The sequence below is a fragment of the Rhinolophus sinicus genome, linkage group LG01 (assembly GCF_036562045.2).
Source record: "Rhinolophus sinicus isolate RSC01 linkage group LG01, ASM3656204v1, whole genome shotgun sequence".
NCBI lineage: Eukaryota > Metazoa > Chordata > Mammalia > Chiroptera > Rhinolophidae > Rhinolophus > Rhinolophus sinicus.
Genome location: NC_133751.1, coordinates 171,155,268 through 171,179,616, shown reverse-complemented (window position 1 = coordinate 171,179,616; position 24,349 = coordinate 171,155,268). Strand labels below are relative to the sequence as shown.

The 24,349-nt window shown below is 37.6% G+C and overlaps 1 protein-coding gene across 2 annotated transcripts in view; it reads left to right on the top strand.

The window, feature by feature from the left end:
* HIBCH (3-hydroxyisobutyryl-CoA hydrolase) overlaps window positions 1-23,617 on the top strand; it is a 76,134-nt gene extending 52,517 nt beyond the window's left edge. The window contains exons 10-14 of one of the 2 annotated variants that reach the window (XM_019740711.2): window positions 3,148-3,206; window positions 3,905-3,986; window positions 15,900-16,019; window positions 20,095-20,128; window positions 22,991-23,617. In XM_019740711.2, coding sequence (XP_019596270.1) covers window positions 3,148-3,206; window positions 3,905-3,986; window positions 15,900-16,019; window positions 20,095-20,128; window positions 22,991-23,106 — 411 coding nt within the window. In that variant the 3' untranslated portion in view covers window positions 23,107-23,617. Of the gene's footprint in view, window positions 1-3,147; window positions 3,207-3,904; window positions 3,987-15,899; window positions 16,020-16,897; window positions 17,529-20,094; window positions 20,129-22,990 lie in introns of those variants that run through there. The other variant, XM_074339398.1, reaches the window with a different exon arrangement.
* Window positions 23,618-24,349: the final 732 nt, after the last annotated feature.

The window sequence follows — 24,349 nt, the reverse complement described above, 5'->3', positions numbered from 1 at the left end:
CCGTTACATACTGTCTTAGTCACTTTGGGCAGCTATAACAAAAACACCATACACTGGGTGACTTAAACAGCAGAAACTTATTTCTCACAGTTCTAGAGGCTGGGAAGTTCAAGATCAAGGTGCCAACCAATTAGGCTCCCAGTAAGGACCGTCTTCGTGGTTTGCAGAGGGAAGCCCCCTTGCTGTATCCTCACACAGCAGAGAGGGAGAAAGTGAGCTTTCTTGGATCTCTTCTTAGAAGGGCCCTGTCCCATCATGAGGGTCTACCTCCTGACCTACTTACCTCCTGAAGTCCCCACCTCCAAATACCATCACTCTGGGGATTAGGGCTTCAGCGTGAATTTGGGGGGATCACAAACATTCCGTCCATACCATCATCCCACTCCCACACAATACATTGGGAGAAACAGAACCTGTAGACACTGACATTAGAGGACCCTCTAATGAAACATGCAGAGCCTTGCCTGGTCATCTTCTGCTGCATCAGACAATTGACAGTTCTATAACTGCAATTGACATTACATACAAAGCTTCCTAATTTTATTGCTTCCCACAGAAGAACAGGGATTGCCAGGCATTAAAAAAAAAAAAAAAGACTGATTGGTCAAAGCGAACAAAAAAGGTACTTGAAGGAAGCAGACAATTCAGGGAGAAGAAGGAAACTTCAAAAAGAAACAAACCTATAATTATTATCTTCAGATAAGAGGAAAATATTTCATTTATGAAATAACAAATGTTATGAAGATAAGTAGTCAAAGAATAAAAAGAGATTTAAAATATGATAACAACCCAAACAGATTAGATTAAAATTGATGGTTGAGGAAAACTCTTAAGAGGACAAAAAGGATACTAAGATGATAAACGGAGAGAAAAGAAAATGAGAGGCATTATTCCAGGAGGTCCAATATATAATTATTAGGAATTTATAATAGAGAATATAGAGGGGATGAAATTCTTAGCGAAATGGTGTAAAAAATTACCCAGAACTGAAGGACGGATTGGTGGGGCCCCTGAATACTCAATGAGACAAATATGAATATAGAGCATGTGAGAATTTCGTCAGACTTGGTCAAAGTATTTGGCAGTCTATCGTGTTGTCAAGTTGAGTAAATGTGGGATGCATTATAGTATGTGTGGGGGGGTGGGGGTGGGGGTGTTGAAGGGCCTTATACCAAAGAGTTCTGTTAAGTGTATATAGGTATTAGTCTGTAGGTAAAGTCGTCTTAGCCTTGTCTTACTCGGTATTTTTCTCAGTGATTGGATGAGAATGATGACAGCATTTTGATCAAATTGATTTCAAACTAAGAAAATAAATGAGGTAAAAGACTATGGATGAAAAAAAATACCCTTTGAGTTTCGAGTGATCTGTTTAATAGCAACAGTGTGAAATTTAATAGATGGAGAAAACACACTCTGTGTTTTTCTTTACTCTCATAGTAGTGCCACATTCACAACATTTCTGATACCAGCTGTGTGGGCGGTTCCACCCATCAAGGAATGCTCTGTGCCACCAGCAGGGTGTCCTCTAATTCATTTCCGTGCTAACACTATTTACCTGGAGTTGGCGTCAGACCCCACAACTTGAGGGCCCAGTCCCACACGACTGACCACACACTTCAGCTGTACTTCTGACTGACTAGCTATAAATCTGGGTTTCCACGACCCCCTCCTTGGTTTCAGTAATTTACAAGAATGGCTCACAAAACTCAGGGAAGCACTTAACATTTATGGGTTTATTGTAACAGGTATAATAAAGGATATAAATGAAGAATGAGGTTCAGAAGGGTCTCAAGTGCAGGAGCTTCTGTCCCCATGAAGTTGGGGTGCACCATGCTCCCCGAATGTGGATGTGTTCACCAACATGAAAGCTCTCCAAGCCCATCCTTTTTGGGGTTTTTATGGAGGCTTCATTACATAGGCATGATTGATTAAGTCACTGGCCATTGGTGATTGAACTCTCATCATCAGCCCCCTCACTAGGTGAAGAGAGGGAGGTAGGGAGTTGTGTGGTGACCGCGGGGGAGGGGACTGAAAGTTCCAACTCTAATCACTTGGTTGTTCCCCTGGCAGCCTGTCCCCATCCTGTGGGGCTTTCCAAAAGTTACCTCATTAACATAAACAACCTGTGTGATTGAAAGGGACTTGTTATGAATAAAACAAGATGCCCACTTCACCTTTGTTTCAGGAACTGAGCACAAAAGACCAAATATAACAAAAGGTACTCTGCTTGGGCTATTCCAAGGGTTTTGGCAGCTGTGTGTCAGGAACGGAAGACTGAAAGTACATTTCCTATTTTTAAATCATAGTATCACAATACAGATAAGTAAAAATCTTGGGTTTCCGTCCAAAATACCAAATTCATAAATACAGAAGGGGAGAAATGTAGCTAGAATGGCACCAGGTAAAGTTTTAACTGCTTGGTGTAAATCAGCAGCCTAATAGGACTAACTAACCCAGAGGTAGTCTTATTAGTAAAAGCATTGTGTCCAAAACAAACAAGGCTGTGTGGGGTCCTGTGGTACTTTGTATGATTCAGCCACACCTGCAGCTAAGGTACTTACGTGTTCTGCACTTTGAGAATGACCTTGATAAACTGGAACGGTGCATGAGAAAGACCTGGATTGTGAGGGGCACAAAATCACACTGTGGGAGAGAAGATTAAGGTGGAAGAGGGATTGACTAGAGCTAGAAACACGAGAGGGCTTACTTTTGGTTCAGAATTAAAAGAAAAAATTCTAATTATAGTTGTTCAAGCACTCGTGAGTTTCTTCCTGAGGAACTGTTTTTCACCCTGGAGGTCAATGCTGCAGGAATATTGAGGGTGTGGTAGGAATTTCTGTATCACATGGGAATGTGGGCAGGATGACTTCTCAAGTCCCTTGCAGTTCTTAAAGTTACTGACACACTTTAAGGATAATGTATCGTAAGGACATTTTTGCCTTTGGCACCGTTAAGAGCTAGTCTGGAATAATACATGCTGTCTGAATTTTGAACACACTATGGTAGTTATTTATGAGACTTGGATGTAATTGGACTGAAAGTAATAATCTGTCACAAAGTGTATCATTAAGTATGATAAAATTGTTAAAGATTTTTAAAAGGTTTGACTTTCTTCATGTTAATTTAAGTATTTTTCTTTTCAAACAGTCCAAGATTGATCAAAACAAGCCTTTTATACTTGAGGAACACTTGGACAAAATAAACAGGTATTTAAAGAGAGGTCTCAATTAAATCTGTTCCTTTGGAAAGACTGTATTAAATTGAATTTGCTCATGTTGTAATTACGTTGTGTTTGATAATGCACTGAATTCTGAGATCAGTTAGCATAGTGCTTTTATGTTCATTTACCTTTGAAAATAGCTTCTTGCCCATTCTTTAAGGGGGAAATAAGTCTATTATATGTAAGTAATCTGTCATTTTACTGCAAAACATTTTTTTGTGTTTTAAATGGGGAAGAGAGGCTAGAAAAGAACAATTGAATTAATTTATCTTTGTAAAGTCATCTCTGATGGTCTGATCAAGCCAATCAGCAAATGGTTCTATGCAGTGATTTGAGAGATTGACAACCTAGCTTAAGGGAGACAAGAAGAAAACTATTGGAAAATAAGATAACTATCCCTGCATTTTTAGAAGCATCAGTTTTTCACAGTTAAGATACCATTTATTTATATATAATAGATGCAACAAAGCAAAAGAGAAAACTTAGGCTTTATTTTGCATGAGTGAGAGTGGACTGCAGACACTGTTCCAGAGAAGCAATGTTTTATTTCATCGTCCTGTAAAACAGGTTGGAAACTTTTTCATTAGTGAGATGGGGTTTGGAGGAAGCCTGTGTTTAGGTTCATTGCTGTCTCAGAAAGAAGAAATCACACATTGGTGAAATCATGTGTTTCCTTTCTTACAGCTGGTTCTCGGCCAACTCTGTGGAACAGATTATTGAAATTTTACAGCAGGATGGTTCCTCGTTTGCCCTGGAGCAATTGAAGGTAATACGTGGATCACTTCTGCCCTGAGCATGGTGAATTCTTGCGACAGAGAAGCCTCTCTTCAGGGTGCTAGATCTCTGTGAGGGGGGCATAGCCCACGGATTTTTCGTTTGTTTGGTTTTCTGAACCCAGTTGAGCTTCAGAATGCAGTTCCGCAAAACCATTACCTAAACTCAAGTGCCGCATCTACCTGCTGGGTGTTGAAGGAAATACTAAGCTGTTTTAGGTCCTTTGACTGTGACAGAGAAGGACTTCAGTAAGCATGCTTCATCTCCAGTCGTCCTCAGTGTCCTGTGGTAGAAGCGTTTAGGGACATTTTTATTCAAAGGGTTGAGTCACTGGAGAATAGTCACATTGTAATATATTGCAATTGTACCATTAATCTGTAAGTTCTGTTTAATATACAACAGATCAATACATGGTCTTTCTAAGCAGTAGGTTTAATAAAAAAGGGATCCTTTTTAAACTAACAAGAGGTTCCAGCTACAGCCATAGCTGAGTCGTAAGCCATGTTTCTTAGTGTTAGGTACGCTTTGATCTTTCTACAATATGACTCAACTGGTAACAGCAAGAGAAAAGTAATTTTTGTATAAATGAGTGAACATTGGGTACGGATATTCTTAGAACTGTCATATGATTATAAAACTGAGTTTTCAGATTTCTAGACAAAGGAAAGAAAATAAAGTTTCCTTGTACTTAAAATATGTTTTAGCTTGTCTTTATCTGTGTGGGTATAATTATAGCATTTCAATTGTCATGAAACTTGACAAGTTAGGTCTTATCTGTGAAGATGAAAACATTTCCCCACTCTTACTGTATACGGGGAAATCCCACGGTAATTTGTCTCTTGGGATCTTGGTATTGGACTTGTATTAACTTTCAAGGATAGGCATAAATTAGAGTAGGTAGAACAGCTATATATTTCTCTAATTCACAAAAGTAAATTAATACTACTATTAACAACTTTTAGGAATGTTTGCATAAATGCAAATAATTATTTTATATTTCAAGGATTCTGACTTTAAGTTGGTTCTCTTGTTTCCAGAACAATATAGAAACTAGTATTCCTGTTTTTTATTTTTATTTTTTTCCAGTAGTAGGGCCCAATTAAGTATGCATTTAGCAATTTCATTTGAAAATAGTTATGCAACACATTACCTCATAGGCTATATGATGTCACTTTAAAGCAGTACAGATTACAACTAACCATATTATTTTAAAACCACTGGCCTACTCCAAAACAGAACAGGACTCAGATGGTCTTTCTGTTTTCCTTCCATTCCTCTGGCAACATGAGTGTTCTGCATTCAGAAAAGGGTAGTCGGTAAGGCACTGATCCCAGCGAGGATCACTATAAACACTCATTGAAAGGACAGATTTTCATTTTTACTCAGTTGACCTATAACTCTGGTGAATGAATGTGGCTCCAAAATATTAGTATCTGCTGGGAGTAATATGATGTGGGAATCAAAAATTCTCACGGAGGCTTTCCTGACAGAGCTTAGATATAGGGCTTCTTTTAATGATGTCATTCAGAAACAAACACCAAAAACCATGAAGGAGAATATAGTTTTCAGTACTCTGGTGAAAGGTTTGCAGATCAAATGTCTGAAAAAATTTTAAAGAAGATTCTAATACTCGTTTCAGTAATTCTCTAGGATTGCGCCTAACGGCTGGGGACTCTTCAAGGATTCCTGTCTTCTTTTTGCAGGTCCCAAGGATTTAGTCTTCGTTTATGTTCCAAGTTGCAACCATCTATTTACTCTATGTCTTAGGGGTATCTCTCTCTCCAAGATTGTCTGTGGGGAAGGACATAATCTTTTCAACATATTTGCTAATCAGTAAATAAAAACATAGGGTTCTTTATCCTTTCTTTAGATTTTCAAAGTTTTACTGTTAATCACTATAGGATATCATGGGGTTAAAAAATAAATGAGGAAATCATAAATTCTTTATAACCAATGGCATTTTCATAGTATTTTAGTTTATGGCTTCTCAGGTTTTCTTAGATTTTCTTCCACAGTTCCAATATGCCTTCTTTATTTTAATGCTTAAGGTTGGAATTCATCTAATCTCCTTGTAATCCCTCTTTTGGTGTAGGCTGTTCATGGTGCCAAACAACCCATGTAAGCTAACAACCCAGGTATTTAAATGCCCTGGCGGTAGCTTAACCTTAGGGAAACCTTACCCAAAGACACCAGGTGTGGTGTCTCTCATGTTTTTGTGTGTGTTTTTAATTGTGGTAAAATACCTATCACATGAAATTTATCACCTTAACCATTTTTAAGTGTACAGTTCAGAATTAAGTATATTCACACTGTTGTGCAGCCAATCTCCAGAACATTTTCATCTTGCAAAATTGAAACTTTATACCCATTAAACAACAACTCTCCATTTCCCCCTCTCCCGTGGCTGGCATCCACCATTCTGTTGCCATGAATTGGACGACTCTGGATATCTTGCATAAGTGGAATCCAGCATTTGTCCTGTTATGACTGGTTTATTTCACTTAGCATACTGTTTCGAGGTTCATTCATGCTGTAGCGTGTACCAGAATTTCATTCTTTTTTAAGGCTAATATTCCATTGTATGGGTAGACCAATTTTGTTTGTCCATTCATAGACGGGCATTTTGGTTGCTTCTACCTTTTGGCTCTTATGAATAATGCTGCTATGAACATGGGTGTACAAATACCTTGTCAAGACCCTGCTTTTAATTTTTTTGTATATATACCCAGAAGTAGAATTGCTGCATCATATGTTAATACTATTTTTTAATTGTTTGAGTAACTTCCATACTGTTTTTCATAGCAGCCACACCATTTTCACATTCTCACCAACAACAGCACAAAGGTTCCAATTTTTCCACTTCCTCACCAACACTTGTTATTTTCTGTGTTTTTCCTGGTCGCCATCGTAATGGCTGTGAGGTGATAACTCCCTGTGTCTTTCGTTTGCATTTTCTAATGATTAGTGATATTGAACATCTTTTCATATACTTGTTGGCCATTTGTATCTTCTTTGGAGAAATGTCTATTCAAGTCCTTGGCTCATTTTTTAAATTGGGTTTTGTTTTTTTGTTACTGAGTTGTAAGAAGTCCTTTCCTGTTTTAATCTCCCTTTTCTGGTAATGAGCCTAGCACATTTGCCAAAGTAAAGAAGGTTCTTCAGGGCCAGTGAGAGAAGTATTTCTTTTGCAGAATTACAATGATATCAATAATCAAAGGAATATGAATAGAGGAGATTGAGACTACTCCCTGCCCTCCATTGACTAGAGTAAATAAAGGCTGCTCTAAATTGATGCCCAAAGTAATTCAATGGAGAAAGTTAGTCTTTTCAGCAAATGGTTCTGGAACAATTCGATATGCATCAATATGCAAGAAAAAGTACTTGAAACTAATCTTGCATCTGCAGGGTAGGAAAAAATTCTCCTCTACCTTTTTAGGGTCTCTGGCTGGGCCTGAGAATTAAACTGACATAAGGCAGATTAACAGGAGAAAAGCATACAATTTTATTAAAATTTTACATGTACTTGGGAGCCTGCATAAGAGAATGGAGACCTGCAGAAATGATCACAGCAGGAAGCTTTTATACCTTTTCGACAAACAATAAATTTGTGAATAATTGACAAGACAGAAGGGTTTGGGCCAGGGTAGTAAATGGTGAAGAAATAACTGGGAAGATAAGGGTTAATTTAACAGGGTATTTTTGTACAGATTTCTTGGCCCCAAATTTCCTGTCTCCGGTGATAAGAATGTCTTCCTTTCTCCTGCTATAGAGAGGGTACTTTTCAGATGGCAGTTTTATCTCCTGCTTTCAGGAAGAAAGGGTCAGAGTGGCCTTTTTTTTTTTTTTTTTTTTTTTTTCCAGTGATGTAGTCCAAAAACTTTGGAGCGATTTTCACTCTTTTCACATTCACATGAAATCCATCAGAAAACTCAGCCGAATCTACCTTCATGATACAGTCACAATATTTAAAAATTATGATTACCATGAATGGTAGATCAGTTTAAAAAACCAGAACATTATAAAGAGAAAATGAAAAGCCAAATAGTTACCCACCTAAATATTTAATTTATACAATACCAAATATACAAACTCCATATTAAGCTCATTTGTTATTAAACATCCAAATTCATAAGTGGTTAACTTTTTTCTTTTTTTTTAAATGTATGTGTGGTGTTTTTTTTCTCCCCCCCTTTTCTGCTATTGATCCATGGAACAACATGGATGAATCTCGGAAGCGTAATGAATCTGAGAAGCAAGGGAAAGAAGGCAAGGCACACACAAAGGACTACTTACTGTATGATTTTATTTTTGAAAAGCCAAAATATAGGAACAGAAAACAGATCAGTTGCCCAGGGGTATTGTTGAGGGAAGGAGAATTCTGCTCTGTATCTTGATTGTGGGGGTAGTTGCACAACTGTATACAGTTATCAAAACTTGTAGAACTATGCACTTAAAAAGTGAATTTTATATGTAAATTACACCTTAGTAAAGCTAATCATTAAAAAATAAATGGCATATCAAATTATTTGCTAAAACAGTCTGACTCATAGAAGTGTGCATAATATTGGCTGCAGGGGCCGTGATTTGATGACAGTGTTGATGGATACATTGTGCCCTTGTGGAAAGAGTACAATAAACCTCAAGGGAAAGTGCATCAGTTTATTGAGACAGGAAGCGACACCGGTTTTCCAGTCCACTGATGGATGCTAGTGAACGTTAAGCATTATAATGAGCATTTAGGATATCGTGAAATAGCCCTACTTGCAGCTTTAGATACTATCTTTGCATTTTATTTAAATTGTTAATGCTTTTAAGAAATTACCGGAAAAGTCTTAAGATTGCAAAAAGCAATCTTAGATTGGCTCTAAGCCTTTTACTGTAGATAAGAAAAAAGAAATACTAGGGCCCATTTCTTTAAAGTGCTATGTGTTCTTTATATTATATATAATATGACCTTTCAGAATGGTGAAAATATTTTTAAAAATATTTCTGTGAAACTGCAGTTTTCAGTGAAATAGACTGACTTGTTCTAGTTTACATATTTTGTACTTCTGTTGGTTTATTGTCAATCTGAACGCTTCTGGAAAAGATTTGCAGGTGTAAGTCCATGCTATATAAGGTGATTATGTCGAAAAATATTCACAATTTATGGCAAAACAGAACTCTTAACTAAGATTGATTTAAACTAGTTAAAAAATCAGACCTATTTAACAGACAGGATAATAAAAGTGGCTTATGCTTCTTGGTTTTAAAATAACAGATGCGACTGATTATTGTTTATTAAATTATACCTTCTACTTAATTTCATTTAACTCCAATGACAAATTCTGAGAGATATTTCCCATTTAAGCTTTAAAACAACACAAAACAGCTCTAGATCTTTAGTGGCACTGTTGTAAAACACCATCAAAATGGCGGTGTTATTTCCTAATGATCTGTGCACCCCGTTCCTTTGTCCCTATCTTATCACGTGTCTTTTTCTCTCTATGGCTTCTGTCTTTTTGCCTTATTGAGTGCTGTCTTTGGCAGACCCAGACTCTCCTGAGAATCTTGCTCACTCCTATATTTCCATACACCTATCACAGAGCATTACACATGGTAGATGTGATAAAGGAATGAACAGGTAAGGTGCTTTGCCTCCACTGAGGTAAAACCTGAGAATCCTGAACCTGTTCTCAGCAGTCACAATCCAGTGGAATAAGCACATTAACATTTATAATAGTATGGTAAATGATGGTAAAATAGAGACTTGTACAAATTATTGTGGGTGATGGAGAAATCTGAAAGTGATTCCAGAAAGTGATGGAGGGAATTGGAAAGGTTTCACTGAGGAGACATCTGAGCAGAGATTAAAAGGTGGAAATGAGTTGCTACGTGCCAAAGGGTATTCAAGAAGGAACAAAATAAATACTCACACAACAAATGTTTGTAGAATGCAGAGCCAGGAACAAGGAGGAAAGTATCAGAAATGTGGCCAAAAAAATGAGTGGAGCCATGTCGTGAGAGGTGCTAAAGAGCTTGAATTTATTGAGTTTTTTTCTGATTGTGTATTTGCAGTACAGGAAAACAAATCACAAATGTGTAGCTCAAAAATTTTCACAACGTAAATATAACCAACACCCAGAATAAATTATCAAGCACTCCAGATGTCCCGCTCAGGACCCCTCCCAGTCACTACCTCTCCCCAACGGTAACCATTACTCTGACTTATAACACCACAGATTTTGTTTGTTTTTGAGTTTTATATAAATGAAATCTATAGTTTTATGTCTGTCTGTCTTCTTTTGCTCAACATTACATTTGCAAGGTTCACCAGTGTTGTATATAGCTGTAGTTTGTTCATTTTCATTGCTATATATATTCCATTGAGTGGTGTATCACATTCATTCATTTCTTCTGTTGATACACTGAGTTTATTTGCAGGTGTTTACTGTTACAGACGGTGCTGCTATAAACATTTTTGTCATTGTCTTTTGCATTTCTGTATACACCCAGGAGTAGTACTGCAAAGGCATCACATATGTTGTTAAAAGATAAACCAAGGCATATTAAAAATTTTAATAGTTTATTTATGCAAAAATTGATTCAAATCAGGCAGCACTAAACTGGAAGGGGTTAGAAAAGCTCCACCATGAGAAGCTGGAGAAAGGCTTTCAAAGAGAAGGGTTGGAAGCAAAGCAAGAAGTTATTTGATCGGTTATAGCTTAAACAGTTGGATAATTTGGCGAAGTCTAGTTGGCTGTTCATGATGGATTGTCCTTAGGTTTTGACTTCTTAACCATGAAGCATTACAGGCTTAGGTTTTGGTTTGCTTGTAGGCTACTATAAAGCGTTAAGGTCACCACAGTCTAATGACCCTCTTGTTTAATTTAACGATATGTATATTCATCTTAGTAGTTATTGTCCAATATGTAGTTATTTCCAATATGTTTGTACCAGTTTACATTCTCATACTAAGTTGCTCCACGTTCAAACCAACACTTGTTATTGTTTGTCTTTTTTGTTTTACTCATTCTGGTGTATATAAAATAGCATTGCATCGTGATTTTAACCTGTATTTCCATGATGGCTATGACAGTAAGCACCAGTTCATACATTTGTCGGCCATGTGGGTATTCTTTCTTATGAAGTACCTGTTAAATCTTTTTTACTATTACTGTTAATTTGTAGGAATTATTTATATATTTTGGATATAAGTCCTTTATATGTAGTACATCATATATAGTACAACATATGTATTACATATAATCTTCCTCCTATCTGTTACTTGCCTTTTCTCTCTCTTAATGGTGTCATTTAATGAATGGAAATTTTAATTTTAATGTAATTCAGCTTATTCCTTTTTCTTTTATAATTAGTTCTTTCATGTCTAGTTTAAGAAATTTTTGGCTACCCCTGCCAAGCTCTCAAAGAATAAAGCATATCACATACTAAGACTTCAGGTTTCTCAACAGCAATGGAAGCTAAAAGGCAATGGGTCATTGCCTTCTGTGTCAAGGGTTCCCAAGACCATGTGGGTTTGGTGATCCAGTAGAAGGATTTACAGGACTCAGCGTATAGTCCTCATGGCTAGGATTTAATACAGTCGAAGGACACAGAGCAAAAACAGCAAAGGGAAAAAGCAAATGGGGTGAAGTCTAGAGGAAACCAGGAGCAAGTTCTGAAGCATTTTTTTGCCAGTGGAGTCACAGAGGACTTGCTTAATCCCTCCAGCAGCTAGTTGAGACTACACATGTGAAGTCTTCATTGTTGATTGGTCACATAGGCGCTCTGCCTCACACAACAAAATTCCAGACTCCCAAAAAGAAAGCAGTACTGAATCTTCTGTTCCATAAATGTAGGATGCTGCTCTATTTAGATCTTCATTCATTTCTCTCAATAATGTTTTCTAATCTTCATAGGAGACTTGCATTTTCACATCTTTCATTGGATTTATTCCTAGATATTTGATGTGTTTTGATGCAATTATAAATGTAATTTTAAAGTTTTATTTTCTATTTGTTGAGCTATGTAAGTATAATTGAAATTAAATTTCGTATATTGCCCTTGTTTGCTAAACTCACTTATTCTAATAGTTTTAGATTACTTTGGATTTTCTATATATGTAATGATGTAATCTTTCCTTCTTTCTTCATTTCTTACCTTCCCTTTCCTTTCTTCTTTCTTTCTGTCCCTTCCCCCTCCCTTCTTCATGCCTTGTTTCCTCCCCCAACCGCACCCCACACCCAGCTTCCTATACTAGCTAGCACCTCCAAGCAAAATGTTTAACAGAAGTGATGATTGCAGCCCTCCTTGTCTTATTCCCAGTCTCAGGGGGAAAGCTTTTAAGAACATTAAAAATGTTGATTGTTGTAGGTTTTCTGTGGATATTCTTTATTAACTATAAGAAAGTTTCTTCTATTCCTAATCAGCTGGGAGGTTTTATGTAATTATTTTGAATGAGTGTTGGATTTTATCATGAGCCATTTTGCTGCATCTATTGAGATGATCGTATGATTTTTCTTTTACCTTTATGGGTACATTAATTTTTGATAATCAAAAGTTTTTAATTTATAGAAGTCTAAGTTAACTTATTTTTCTATTTCTATTTCTATTAATTTTTTCACATATCGTTATCTAATAGTTCCAACACAATTTGTTAAAAAGACTTTCTTCTTTCACATTGGATTGCATTGGTGCCTGTTGTCAAAATGAAATGATCATATAGACTGGGAACTATTCTAGGGACAATGACTAACTTTTGAATATTGAACTAATTTTGCATTCCTGAAATAAGCCTCATTTGGTCATGATGTATTATCCTTTTTACATATTGCTCGATTTCACTTACTAATACTTGCGTAGGATTTTTACATCATGTTTAGGAGCTAAATTGGTCTGTAATTTTTCTTGTAATTTCCATGTCAGGTTTTGGTAATTAGGTTATGCTAAATTCATAAAATTGGGAAGTGTGCCCCTTTTTTCTATTTTTTGGAAGAGTTTATATAAATTTTTTTATCAGTGAAGCCATCTGGACCTGAATTTCTTTGTTAGAAGGCTTTTAATTATTGATTAAATTTCCATATAGGACTATTCAGATGTATTTTCTTCTTGGGTCAGTTTTGGCAGTATATATTTTTCAAACCATATGTTACTTTCATTTAAATTGTTGAATTTATTGGGAAATTGATCATGATATCTTTTAATGTCTGAAGTACCAATAATGATTGCTTTTTAATTAGTGCTACTACTTCCTCTTTTTCTTTTCCCAACCCACCATCCCATATACTTTAGTTTTTCTTCTTTATATTTTCAGGTTCTTGACTGATCAGAATACTTGTTGTGGAAAACAGAGTCCACACCAGGAACTTTGAGCAGAAGGGAGTTATTAAGGGGAATCATAGATACCTAATAATATTAAGGGGAATAATAGATAGTTCACAAAACCTTTGGGATACCTAAACAGAAAATGTTTAATTTTACCCATCAGAAAGGTGAAACTTACATCGAAGGGAACTATTAAAATGTGAAGAAAGTGTTCTAAAAATTGGGGACAGCCATAAATGAAAGATTTAATTAGAAACTCTTTACATTAACCAACTGTAATATAGAACATGAGTTTGTTATTTTGGGTTTTTGATATCTGTTGATTTAACTAGTATAAACGAAAAAACTCAGAAGATCGTTTTCTAAGATTACATAGTGAATCGGAGAAAGAGTTGGAGCTTAACTGTCTGTATAATCCTTCAGTCAGCCCTGTGGCCTCTTGGTAGAGTTCTTCTATTTGTATCAATAAGCGTGTTGAATATTGTTTTTCTCTTGGTAATGTAGGTAATATTACTGAGTGCTCCAGTAGATTCCTGAGGGTAGAGGCAGAGGCAGTATCCTGAGTTTTCCTTTCGTTTGAAATGCTTTTTGAGTGCAAGGATCCTGTCCTGTTTGTTATTGTCTCCCTGGAAGTGTCTAACGCATGCTCAGTAATAGATGTTCAGTAATATTGTTGAATTGAGAAGAGAATGTGAATCATTGGATAAAAATAAAGGAAAAACAAGTTAGCTTTTTGAGATACAGGAGACAACTAATCTTTAAAGCATCAGATAAATTGGTTAGAAAACTGACCAGTGTTCTACCAAGAAGCAGAAATGCATTCACTAGGTTGTGTGAGTGTAGGATTATACCCACACACATTTCTTGCATAGCTAAAGTTCTAGGTCCTAATCATTTATCAATGTGTTCCCTTATTAATGAACAAAGCTATATTATGCGATCTCCTTAACACTCTTCTGGCATTCCCTCTTTGATTCCTCTAACACATGTCTCACTTCCTTGCCAAGGGAAATACCCCCTCTATATCTCGTTCTAAGCTTTCCTGCCTCCTCTAGGAACGAATTGCATCAGCCATCTCCCTCTTTCATTATCTTCAGTTCTACCTTCTTGGGTTAGTGACACATTTTTTTCTGCCATTATTTTCAAAGCTTTCCTGCCCTTACAAAAAGACTTCCCTTAACTCTTTTTTTTCCTGCCGTCCTTTTGTCGTCCCTTTTGCCATCAAAATTACTACACAAACAAGTTTTTATTCATTTCTTCTCTTCATCACCTTGATGCAGTGTCCGCTTTTCCATCTTTGTTCTTTTTCACATTTCTTCAGCCTCTGACATCCTTGACTACTTTTATAGCCTCATGTAATAGAAGGAAGTGGGTTTTGGAGTTAACAGGCTTGGATTTGGATTCCTGCTCTGTGTGATCTTGGACAAATTCATATCAGAGTCAGGTTTCCTTATTTGTAAAATGCACATGTGAATGTACTTACCTGTTTTGCTTGGTTTCTGACACATTGCACTATCCTGTATTGATCGTACCATTTGGGAAGGGACAGTAGTATTATCGCCATTTAACAAATGAGGGCGTTAAGGGTAATCATGTAGGAGGTTGTGGAGCTGGGGTTCCCCCCAGCACTGTCTGACTCTAGAGTCCGAACCCTCAGGCTGTATGCTCAATGCCAGCAAACTTAGAGTTGTTCGAAATTACAATGTCCTTGGGGTGTTGGTACGCCAGTTTCTTCTTATGTCTGTCTTATGAAAATATTTTTAATTCATATACCTGACCCTTGAACAACATGGGTTTGAACTACACAGGTCCACTGATACGCAGAGTTTTTTCAATAAACACTGTAAATGTATTTTCTCTTATGATTTTCTTAACATTCTCTTTTCTCTAGCTTACTTTATTGTACATGTAGTGGGAGCTCTCGCAGCAGCTGTTGTAGTCTCAGTCATACACATTTATTGGTCTAGGAATAGCACCTTTAAATTCACAAGGAAGTGACATAGCATTGTAGCCAAGCAGTTAGGCTTAGAAGTCTTATTTTATTAAACATTTAAATATGATAGAAGAGTATGTCACAGTACCTTGAATAGGTTTCTCTCCTTACTTCCAAAGTAAGTGCATTTATTTATAGGTGAAGACTGTAGTTAAGACACTTGTATAGAGTCACAGAGTGGGAAGGACATGCTACAGTATTTCTACTGTATCTTCTTTATGTTACAAACGGAAATGCCCTCTGATATATTAGTGGTTTCTAAGCTGTGTATTAAGTTGATTTAAGCATAATCACTATTTGAGCACTTGGTTGAGATCATAATTCATATCAGGCAAGCTACAAAATGTAGATTTATTATTTAAGTTATAGGTATAGATTTTATTCCACTGGTGAAATGATCTGTTTTCTAATTGTGAGGGGCTAGAAAACCTGTATTTGGTGCTTTGGCAGGATTAGGCTAAGGCATAATCTCACTTTTATGAGACTGTCATATCAAATTCTGTGAAGAAGCAAATTTTAATACGATTTATATCAAAACTCACCTAGTTTATTACAGACAATAAAGGAACTATTGATCTAAAATTAGTAAAAATTTTTCTCTAATAGGCAATTAATAAAATGTCTCCAACATCCCTAAAGATCACACTAAGGCAACTCATGGAGGGGTCTTCAAAAACCTTGCAAGAAGTATTAACTATGGAATATCGACTGAGTCAAGCTTGTATGGTAAGAATTTTTTTTTTAAGCTTATCATTGTCTAGTTAGGAATATAACATAAGCTCACTGCAGAACTGAAATACAGGGAAGGATAAGAACATTAAAAGTACCTGTAAATGTACTCTCTGAAAACACAGCAGGCCGGTTAGCTTAAGGTATGTGGAAGTATCGCTCCCAGATTGTTACTAATCCTTTATGAAATAGCAGTTACATTTGCAGGTAAGTGGAAGGCCGCTCACCTCGTGGAATTCAAAATAGAAATTAACCATTTTTCAAGCATGGTCTCTGACCTTGGGCAAGAAGTATAAGCTCTCTATATCTGAATTCCATCATTGGTAAAATGAGGGGTGGGAGGGGGGGAGAGAGGGGAGATGAGAAAAACTGAGACTAAAATGTATAAAATGCACAAAGGGAAGTTATTAGTCTGTTACATGTTTTAACTAATAGATTAGCATTGAAAGTACCATTGTAAAAACACTTAACATAGACAGTAATCACAGAGAATATTATTGGTTTCATGAAACATAGCCGAGTTACAGTGATTTCTTCTTTGAGATAAACTCTTAAAAAGCAGAATCGTCCCTTTTATGTTATATGTAGAGGGCCTTCAGATTAATAAATTTATGGCCTAAAGGAAATATTTTAGTAACTAGAAAAAAATCCCTAATGGACTTTCATGTCTTGAAATAGTTACTAAGATATTCAGAGTAGTTCCTTTTACCATAAAGTTCTATTAGTCATATCTTAAAGTCACTTCTGGAAGGATAGAAATGGCCGCCGAGGTCTATTGTAGTAGGGACTATGATAGACACTTTATGTGCATTCTCTGCATTAAATCTTCTACCATCTCTAGAAGGGTAGGTACTGTTACTGTCTCCATTTTACAGATGCGGAAACGCATAGAGGAGTAACCTGCCCAAGGTGGTACAGAGACATGGTGTGTGAAACCAGGTGGTTTTACTCCAAGGCCTGCATCTCCACCACTACTGGTCTACCTCACACAGCCCATGTCTTTCACTGTGCACGCAGGGCACTGGTTTGATTGAGTCCCTTCTTCCTTCCTTCTCCCAGCAAATATGTTAGCTGTGCGCCAGGCACTGTGCTAAGAGATTCACTGTTGAAAGAATGACACTGTCCTTGTTCTTATGGGATTTATAATCTACTGAGACTATAAAGAACAAGTAAACAAAATAAATAAAAGAATTACAAATTGTGGTAAGTGCTCTAAAAGAAATGTACGGGGTTGGTGATAGAGAATGCTGCAGAGACAGGAGGGAGTCGGGAGACAAAGGGAAACCTTTAAAAAAGTAGGGCAGCTACAGGTGAGACTAATATAATATTGTATGTTAGCTATATTTTAATAAAAATCTTTGGGATAAAAACAAAATCTGAAAAAAACCAGTAGGGCAGGGAAGACATCTTTGAGGTGTCACTCATCTGTGACCTGAAGGGTGAGAAATCAGTATGCTGGGAAGCCTCTTGGGTTTCAGCAGGGAGTGATTTGGTTTAAGGTAATGAATGCTGCTGAGTGGAGATGGGGTTCGGGGGGTGGAGGGGTGGGGGAGGAGGGGTCAAGAGCGGATGTAGAAACCAGGTGTGAGTGTATTGCAGTCATCCAGGTGCAGCATAGAGTGGCTTAGTGGCTCAGACTAGGGTGGAGCAAGGGAGAGAAGTAAATGGACTTGAGACACACGGAGGAGATAGAAATGATAGGCCTTGGTGATGGACGTGAGGGAAAGAATGCATTTGGGAGTTGGAGCTTAGAGATGTGCGTTAGAGATTTAAATCTGAAAGACTTTAGCACCAATTATAAAAAAGTCTTAGAGATTATTTGCTTTAACAAATAAGAGTGCTCGCCGTGTGCCAGCACCAGGAATACATAGGTGAACAAAACAGACGAAATCTTTGCCCTCTTGGAACTTACTTTCTCCTGAGGGACATAAATTAAAAACAGGTAATAAATGTGTAAAATGTGCTGTTTATAAGTACTAAGAAGAAAAAGTAAAGTGGAAGGGAGGATATAGAGTACATACAGAAGAGAGGGGAGCGTTGGACTTGTAGATGGGTGATCAGAAGGCCTCACTGAGAAGATGCCTTTTGAGTAAAATCCTGAAAGAAGTGAGGGGGCGAACTGTGCAGGTATCTGGAGGAAGAACATCCAGGAAGATGACACCCCAAGTAAAGCCTCAGATGTGGGCGCCTGCCTGCCTGTTCTGGAAACGTCAGGGAGGCCTTGTGGATGGAGTGGCTTGGGGGGGTCGGTGAGAGAGAGAGAGAGATGAAGTCAGAGCTCACAGGGTAGGGAAATATGGCCTCGAAGGTCTTTAGGAGACTTTGGCTTTTGTTCTGAGTTAAGTGGGAAGCACTTTTTGGAGTAGAGCAGTCACATGATCTTAATTTGTAACAGAATCGATCACTCAGCTGCTAATGTGTTGAGTATTGAATGAATAGATAAGATCATATAGAAGGAAAATGAGAGACCCCTGATCTGAGACCCAAGGAGCTCCAACATTTCGAAGTGAGATGGAGGAGAAAAAGAAGTGGAAGAGAGAAAGGACAGACATAGGGGGACCAGGGAGTGCGGTGTCATGAAAGCAAGGGGACTGTTTCAAGGAGGAGGGAGCCTGCCGAAGCCTCCAGTAGCTGAGGATAAAGGCCTCCTTTGCCTTTGGCAGCACTGACGTTCCGGGTGATTTGGGCAGGCCATTTCAGAGGATGGTCGGAGCAGAAGTTAGTGTGGCCAGCTGGAGAAGAAAGGAGTAAATGAGATATAAAGAAGTGGAGACTGTATACGAGTCTTTCTTCTTCGAACAGAAATAAAGTATAATAGAAGCTGGGACTGTGGAATCAAGTGAGGTTTCTTTTTTATTTTGTAAGGTGGGGAGATACTAGAACAGGTTTGTACATGATTGAGAATGATCCAGTAGAGAGAAAAAGATTACATTGATGATATTAATAATAGTTAACATTTACTGAGCACTTACTATATGTCAGCACCGCTGGGATATGGATCAAGATAATCCTGTGATGAATGTGTTGATACTGCCATTTCAGGAAACTGGGAGTTGGAGAAATGACTATACCAAGGTCACACAGTTGCTATGTAGTAGAGCCAGGAGGTGAACCCAGATCTTTGAACTGCATGCACTCAGCCACTAAGTTACATTGCCTACCTTGATGATGCCAGGAAAGGAAAGGGATGGATAACCTTCTCAGACAGAGTCCCTGAGAAGGCCAGAGGGCATGTGTGTGGGAATGCAGGGGAGGGCTGGCCTTTTTTGTTTTCTTAATTTTAGTTTCAGGGGTACAAAACAATGTCATAGCCTTTGAAAGGCGGGTGGTCCCTTCCTCCAGAGTCAGGACAGAAGAGTCATGGTGCAGGCGGCTGTAGCTGGGCTGCAGGTGTTTTACTGGTGGGAAGAAGAGAGCGCTCATGGCTTAGGGCTTCTCTCTCCTTTTTTTTTTTTTAAATGAAGTAGAAGGTAAAGTCATTGCCGAGAATATAGTAAGAGTAGAGTTTTCTAGGGGTAGAGGTTGAGACAGAAGACAGTGTAAACCATTATCTTGGGGAGTTGGGAAGAGAACATGGTTGTTGGGCAATTTTCCAAACGTTTGAGATCCGTGATCATGAATTGGAAGTGAAACAAGTCACACTTGTATGATTTTTCTGCAGCAAAGATTTAACTGCTCAAATGCAGGCAGAGGTAACTGGTAGGGCTCCACTGGGGCTGCGATTTTGCAAAGACCGAACAAAGGGAGGAAAGGTTTTGAGGGAGATGAGGACATTTTTAGGGAAAAGTGACCATATTAATGGACTGGGGAAACTGGGCTGCATGAAGATCAAAGTGAAGCCAGAACAAATGGTGAGAAAGCCATAGGATCAGTGGAGCTCAGTAAAATGCTGGGCTTGCCACAGTGGAGATACTTGAGCAAATAAAGATAGGAGAGTGGGTTTCAGAGTGGGTCCAGTGTCTGGTGTCATGGCGGAGCTTGTGGCCATGGGAGTGGGAGGCAAAAGTGCACCCACTTTAGAGAGAGGTCCTCAGGAATAAGGATGCCCCATTTCATCTCAATTTTCTTTCAGGGAGGACACGACTTTCACGAAGGCGTTAGGGCAGGTAAGTGATACTTGTTTTCTTGCTGGCTATTATGGAAATAGGTTTTGTGAGCATACACTGTTAAATATGATAGTTGTTTAATTAGTGAAAATTAGACTTCTATAAAATTGGCAAGATTTAAAAAAACGAAATACTACTAATTGCCATATAAGGGAAGATAAGTCTTTGAAACCAATATTGTTTAAAAAAATCAAATAACCTGGTCACTGCTCCCTAAGTTATACGTAAGAGTCATAATCCTGCTCCTACTTTCACGTGGATTGCCTCTGCTACGTGTAGCATGAGCTTGTGAACTCGCTCTGCTGCTGACGCCCTTGAAAGGTACATTTATTTCCTTGCAAGAAGCCCTCACGTCCCCTACCCTTCCTGTCTCCTTCGTTCTGGCCTGGCGTAATCCCAGCAGCGTCAGACCCTCATCCACCCCCTCGCCTGTACCTGAGCAGGTAAACACTGACCTTGAGAAAAACCATGACCTTATTAGTAATGTCTGCTAATGTTTTTATTAATTTTTATTTTTGCTTGTCTTCAAAGGTAGTATGCTTAGAAAAGGCAAGTGAAGTGTTTTTTTTTAATATTCCTAGCAAATTTGCAGTAATTTCTTTTATATATATGCCCATATCCCTATAAATAAGAGCTGTTATTTCTGTTGTATGAGTTCTTTCCCTCTGCATGTATTTTGCATATCTAATTTTCTTATATTTTTTATTGATCAGACTCTAGGTATACTTAATCTGAATAAAGGTTATGTTCTCTGAGCTTTAAACTTTGATTAACACTGGTCACTGCTGTAGAATTCTCTTAATTTATGGCATGACATAATATCAGAAATCAGCAGTGGGTTCAAATCCTTTCAGAGGACACATGGAGTTGAGTCAGAGGAGAGAACAATGTTTTACAGAAACCAAGTAAAATATGCATTTTTCCCATTAATTCCCGGCATGTGGATCAGAGCCCAGACTTACGGTTTTAGGAGGACCTGTGTGGTACTTCGGTTATGTTGCTCAAGAATTCATTATATGTTTACAGCAGCCCTTCTTAAACTTAAAAAAAAAAAAGTATTGTTTTTAGATAAACTGTCAGTTATTTTAAGGAAAGAATTGAAACCAAGCGGCATGAAGTTCTGATTTATAACGCAGGTGCTTATCAAGCTACTTTTTAATGAAGAGAAAGTGTGTTGCCTCATCTTTCCGCACAACCTTTTTATTCAGAAAGCGTTCTATTCTGGGGAAAACTGGTGTTCTTGCGTAACCAAAATGTTGCTACAATTTCCTAATTATAAACCATATTAGTAAATTAGGTAAAATAAACAAAGCAAATTAGGGAAATGGTTGCCAGAAATTCTTACTATTAACATCTAGAACAGACTTCTTTCTAGTTATAGAAGAAAATAAAAATGGATTATTTTAGCAGCCCTACAGAGCTACCAAATGGAACTTCAGTGGGTGCCTCATGAGACCTGAAAAACCTGAGCTGTCTGCATGGCAAGAAGTTGCCATTATCTCTGCTAGGTAAAAGTTTGTGTTAGTTTGAAATAAAATAGCACCAGAGTTTATTACTATTCTCTTCCCTTTCGCCCTTCAGTGGACGGTCAAGGAGGTAGATATGGTAGCACTGGCCAGAGGGCTTAAAAGGGAAGAGATTCTTGTAGAAAGACTGTTCCAGAGTTGTTTTTATTTTGTCCAGGGAATGTAAAACTTTCAAAGTTGGCAGGGATTACAGCCTCAGTGTTCAGTATATTACAACATGATCTGATGATACCAGAATCCCAAAGTTAGGCAGCCAGACTTAAAAACCTCCAGTATCCACATTTAATTATTCATAAAGCCCCCTGCCCGCTCCCCCACCTCCTGAGGCTGCCTGCTTCCTTGTTCCCCAGATCACTTCTTTAATTATTTAGCCTTTTAATGCTAAATGCGGTCTTTTAGGTTCACTGTAGAGTTTGTATGTTTAAATATTTTCATGCTTCACCAAAATTACACACATTTTAAGCATGCTTGAAATTCCCTACCATACTAAATACAGCCCCCTTCCCTTTAAACAAAAAATTGTTTGAGATAATTGTAGATTCCTGTGCAGTTGTCAGAAATAATACAGATAGGTCCTGTGTACCCTCCCCCAGTTTCCCACATGGCAGCGTTTGTATAAATAGTATATTGTCACAGCCAGGAAATGGCCATGACCCTCACGTGTTAAAGGAGAGCTTGCAGATTGCCTCATACTCACAGTCCTGTGGGGATACCACACTAAATGATGACTACACTGAAATAAGAGAAAATGGGTTTCTCATGATAACCTGAAGGCGGTCTGGTATTTTAATTCAGAGCTGTGTTATCTACAGGGCTCAGCAAAATGGCAGTATCCACATTTAATTATGTATAAAGTTCCTTTTCCTCTACCCTAAGTGATTTTCCTCTCATATCACTGTGGAGACGCTTAGAAGGCAGATCTGGGCCCTCCACCTTCTCCTGCCTTCCCTTTAAACCACACCAACTTTAGTTTTAGCTGTTTTATAGCAGGGAGATTTCATTTACAGTTTTGTTTGAAGAAGGAAAGAGTCCTAACTGAGCCTTAAGCCACTGCATTAGTTCAGTGGGCGGGATTCAAGCAAGAGGCATCAGGCTTTGCAGGTTAGAAAGTAACCACCTGGCCATCATCAGGGCATTGCTATCTGTCCCAACGCTGTGCGGGCTGAATTTATAAGAAAAATGAAACACATACAAAACTTCAAACTTTGTAGAAAAAGAATAAATATGCTATAGAAAAATACGCCTAGTAAAAGATAGTTTCTGTCAATTCAGTTAATTAAAATCTTGTAATACCAGAAAGAAGTGAACTAACATTTCTTATGTCTTCACTTGACAGTTTTAATAGATAAAGACCAGAGTCCAAAGTGGAAACCAGCTGATCTAAAAGAAGTTACTGATGAAGATTTGAATAATTACTTTAAATCTCTGGGAAGCAATGATTTGAAATTTTGAAGTGACTGGATGTTGAAGGTATTATTTTGGAGCAGGGGTCGGCAAACTACGTACGGCACATGGCCCACATCTGGTCTGCTGCCTGTTTTTCATATATCCCACCAGCAGAGAATGCTTTCTGCGTTTTTAAATGGTTGGAGAAAGAAATCAAAGACTAGTATTTCATGACATGTGAAAAATTACATGAAATTCAAGTATCAGTGTCTATAAATGAAGCTTTATTGGGACACAGCTGTACTCATCTATTTCTGTATTACTTATGGCTGTTTTGAGTAGTTGCAACAGAGATTGTAAGGCCTGCAAAGCCTGAAATATTTACTATGTGGTCCTTCCAGAAAAAGTTTGCCAACCCCTGTTTTAGAAGATGGGAAATTTGAAGGCCTTGAGAGATTCTTGAGTTAGTATATCTAATTAAAATGGGAACTTCATGTTTTGGCTTTGGGTAGTGGTTTATATGTTGATTAAATACAATTATGTATAGATTATAAAAAAATAAAAACCCTGAAAATTTTTTGGATATTGTGTTCATGCTTCATAGAATATTCTCCGTATATAAATCTATTTTGAAATAATTATGAGTTACTATAACAGAAGTGTTTGTTTCATAACATTAATTTCAGGCAAAGAGAAGAGGTTTTTATGAAAAGGCCTTGGCCTTTCTTAAAGTTAACCCCAGTCCCTTCCTGTGGTGAAAGTAAAAGCACTATTTCTTATTGTTTGCAATATTTGCTAATCTGGCAGAATGAAGAATTAGGAAATTCCAATCTCTAACAGACACTCTGCTTTCTGCAATTTACATCAAACTTTTGTGTGATAACAGTTATTTGTCCTTACACAGTTCATATCAGGAGGACAAAAGGACTTTTCGTTTAAAGTCGAAATACCTTCAATAATTGGTACTGTTGACTGATAACTTAAGGTTTTTTTTTTCACATTATAGTCATCTGTTTATTTTAATTGAATGGTTTGTGTCTTTAAAATAAGGTTTTTTTGAGGTAGGCAAGAAACTGCAAGGTGTTCTAGACTTGGGACGTCAAAGTCAAGGTAAGAATAATTTTTAAGTTAAAGGTCAGTTTCTCATTTATTTTTTAACTTGTAGAGTTTTTCCTTCCCTCAGAAACTAAGAGAACATAAGGTTTATAAGACAAAAAGTGGCAGCACTGGAAACAACATCAAAGATTATATCCTGTACCTTTTCATGGATGAGGAATTGTAGTCCAGAAGGCATTGCTTTAGGTTTTGT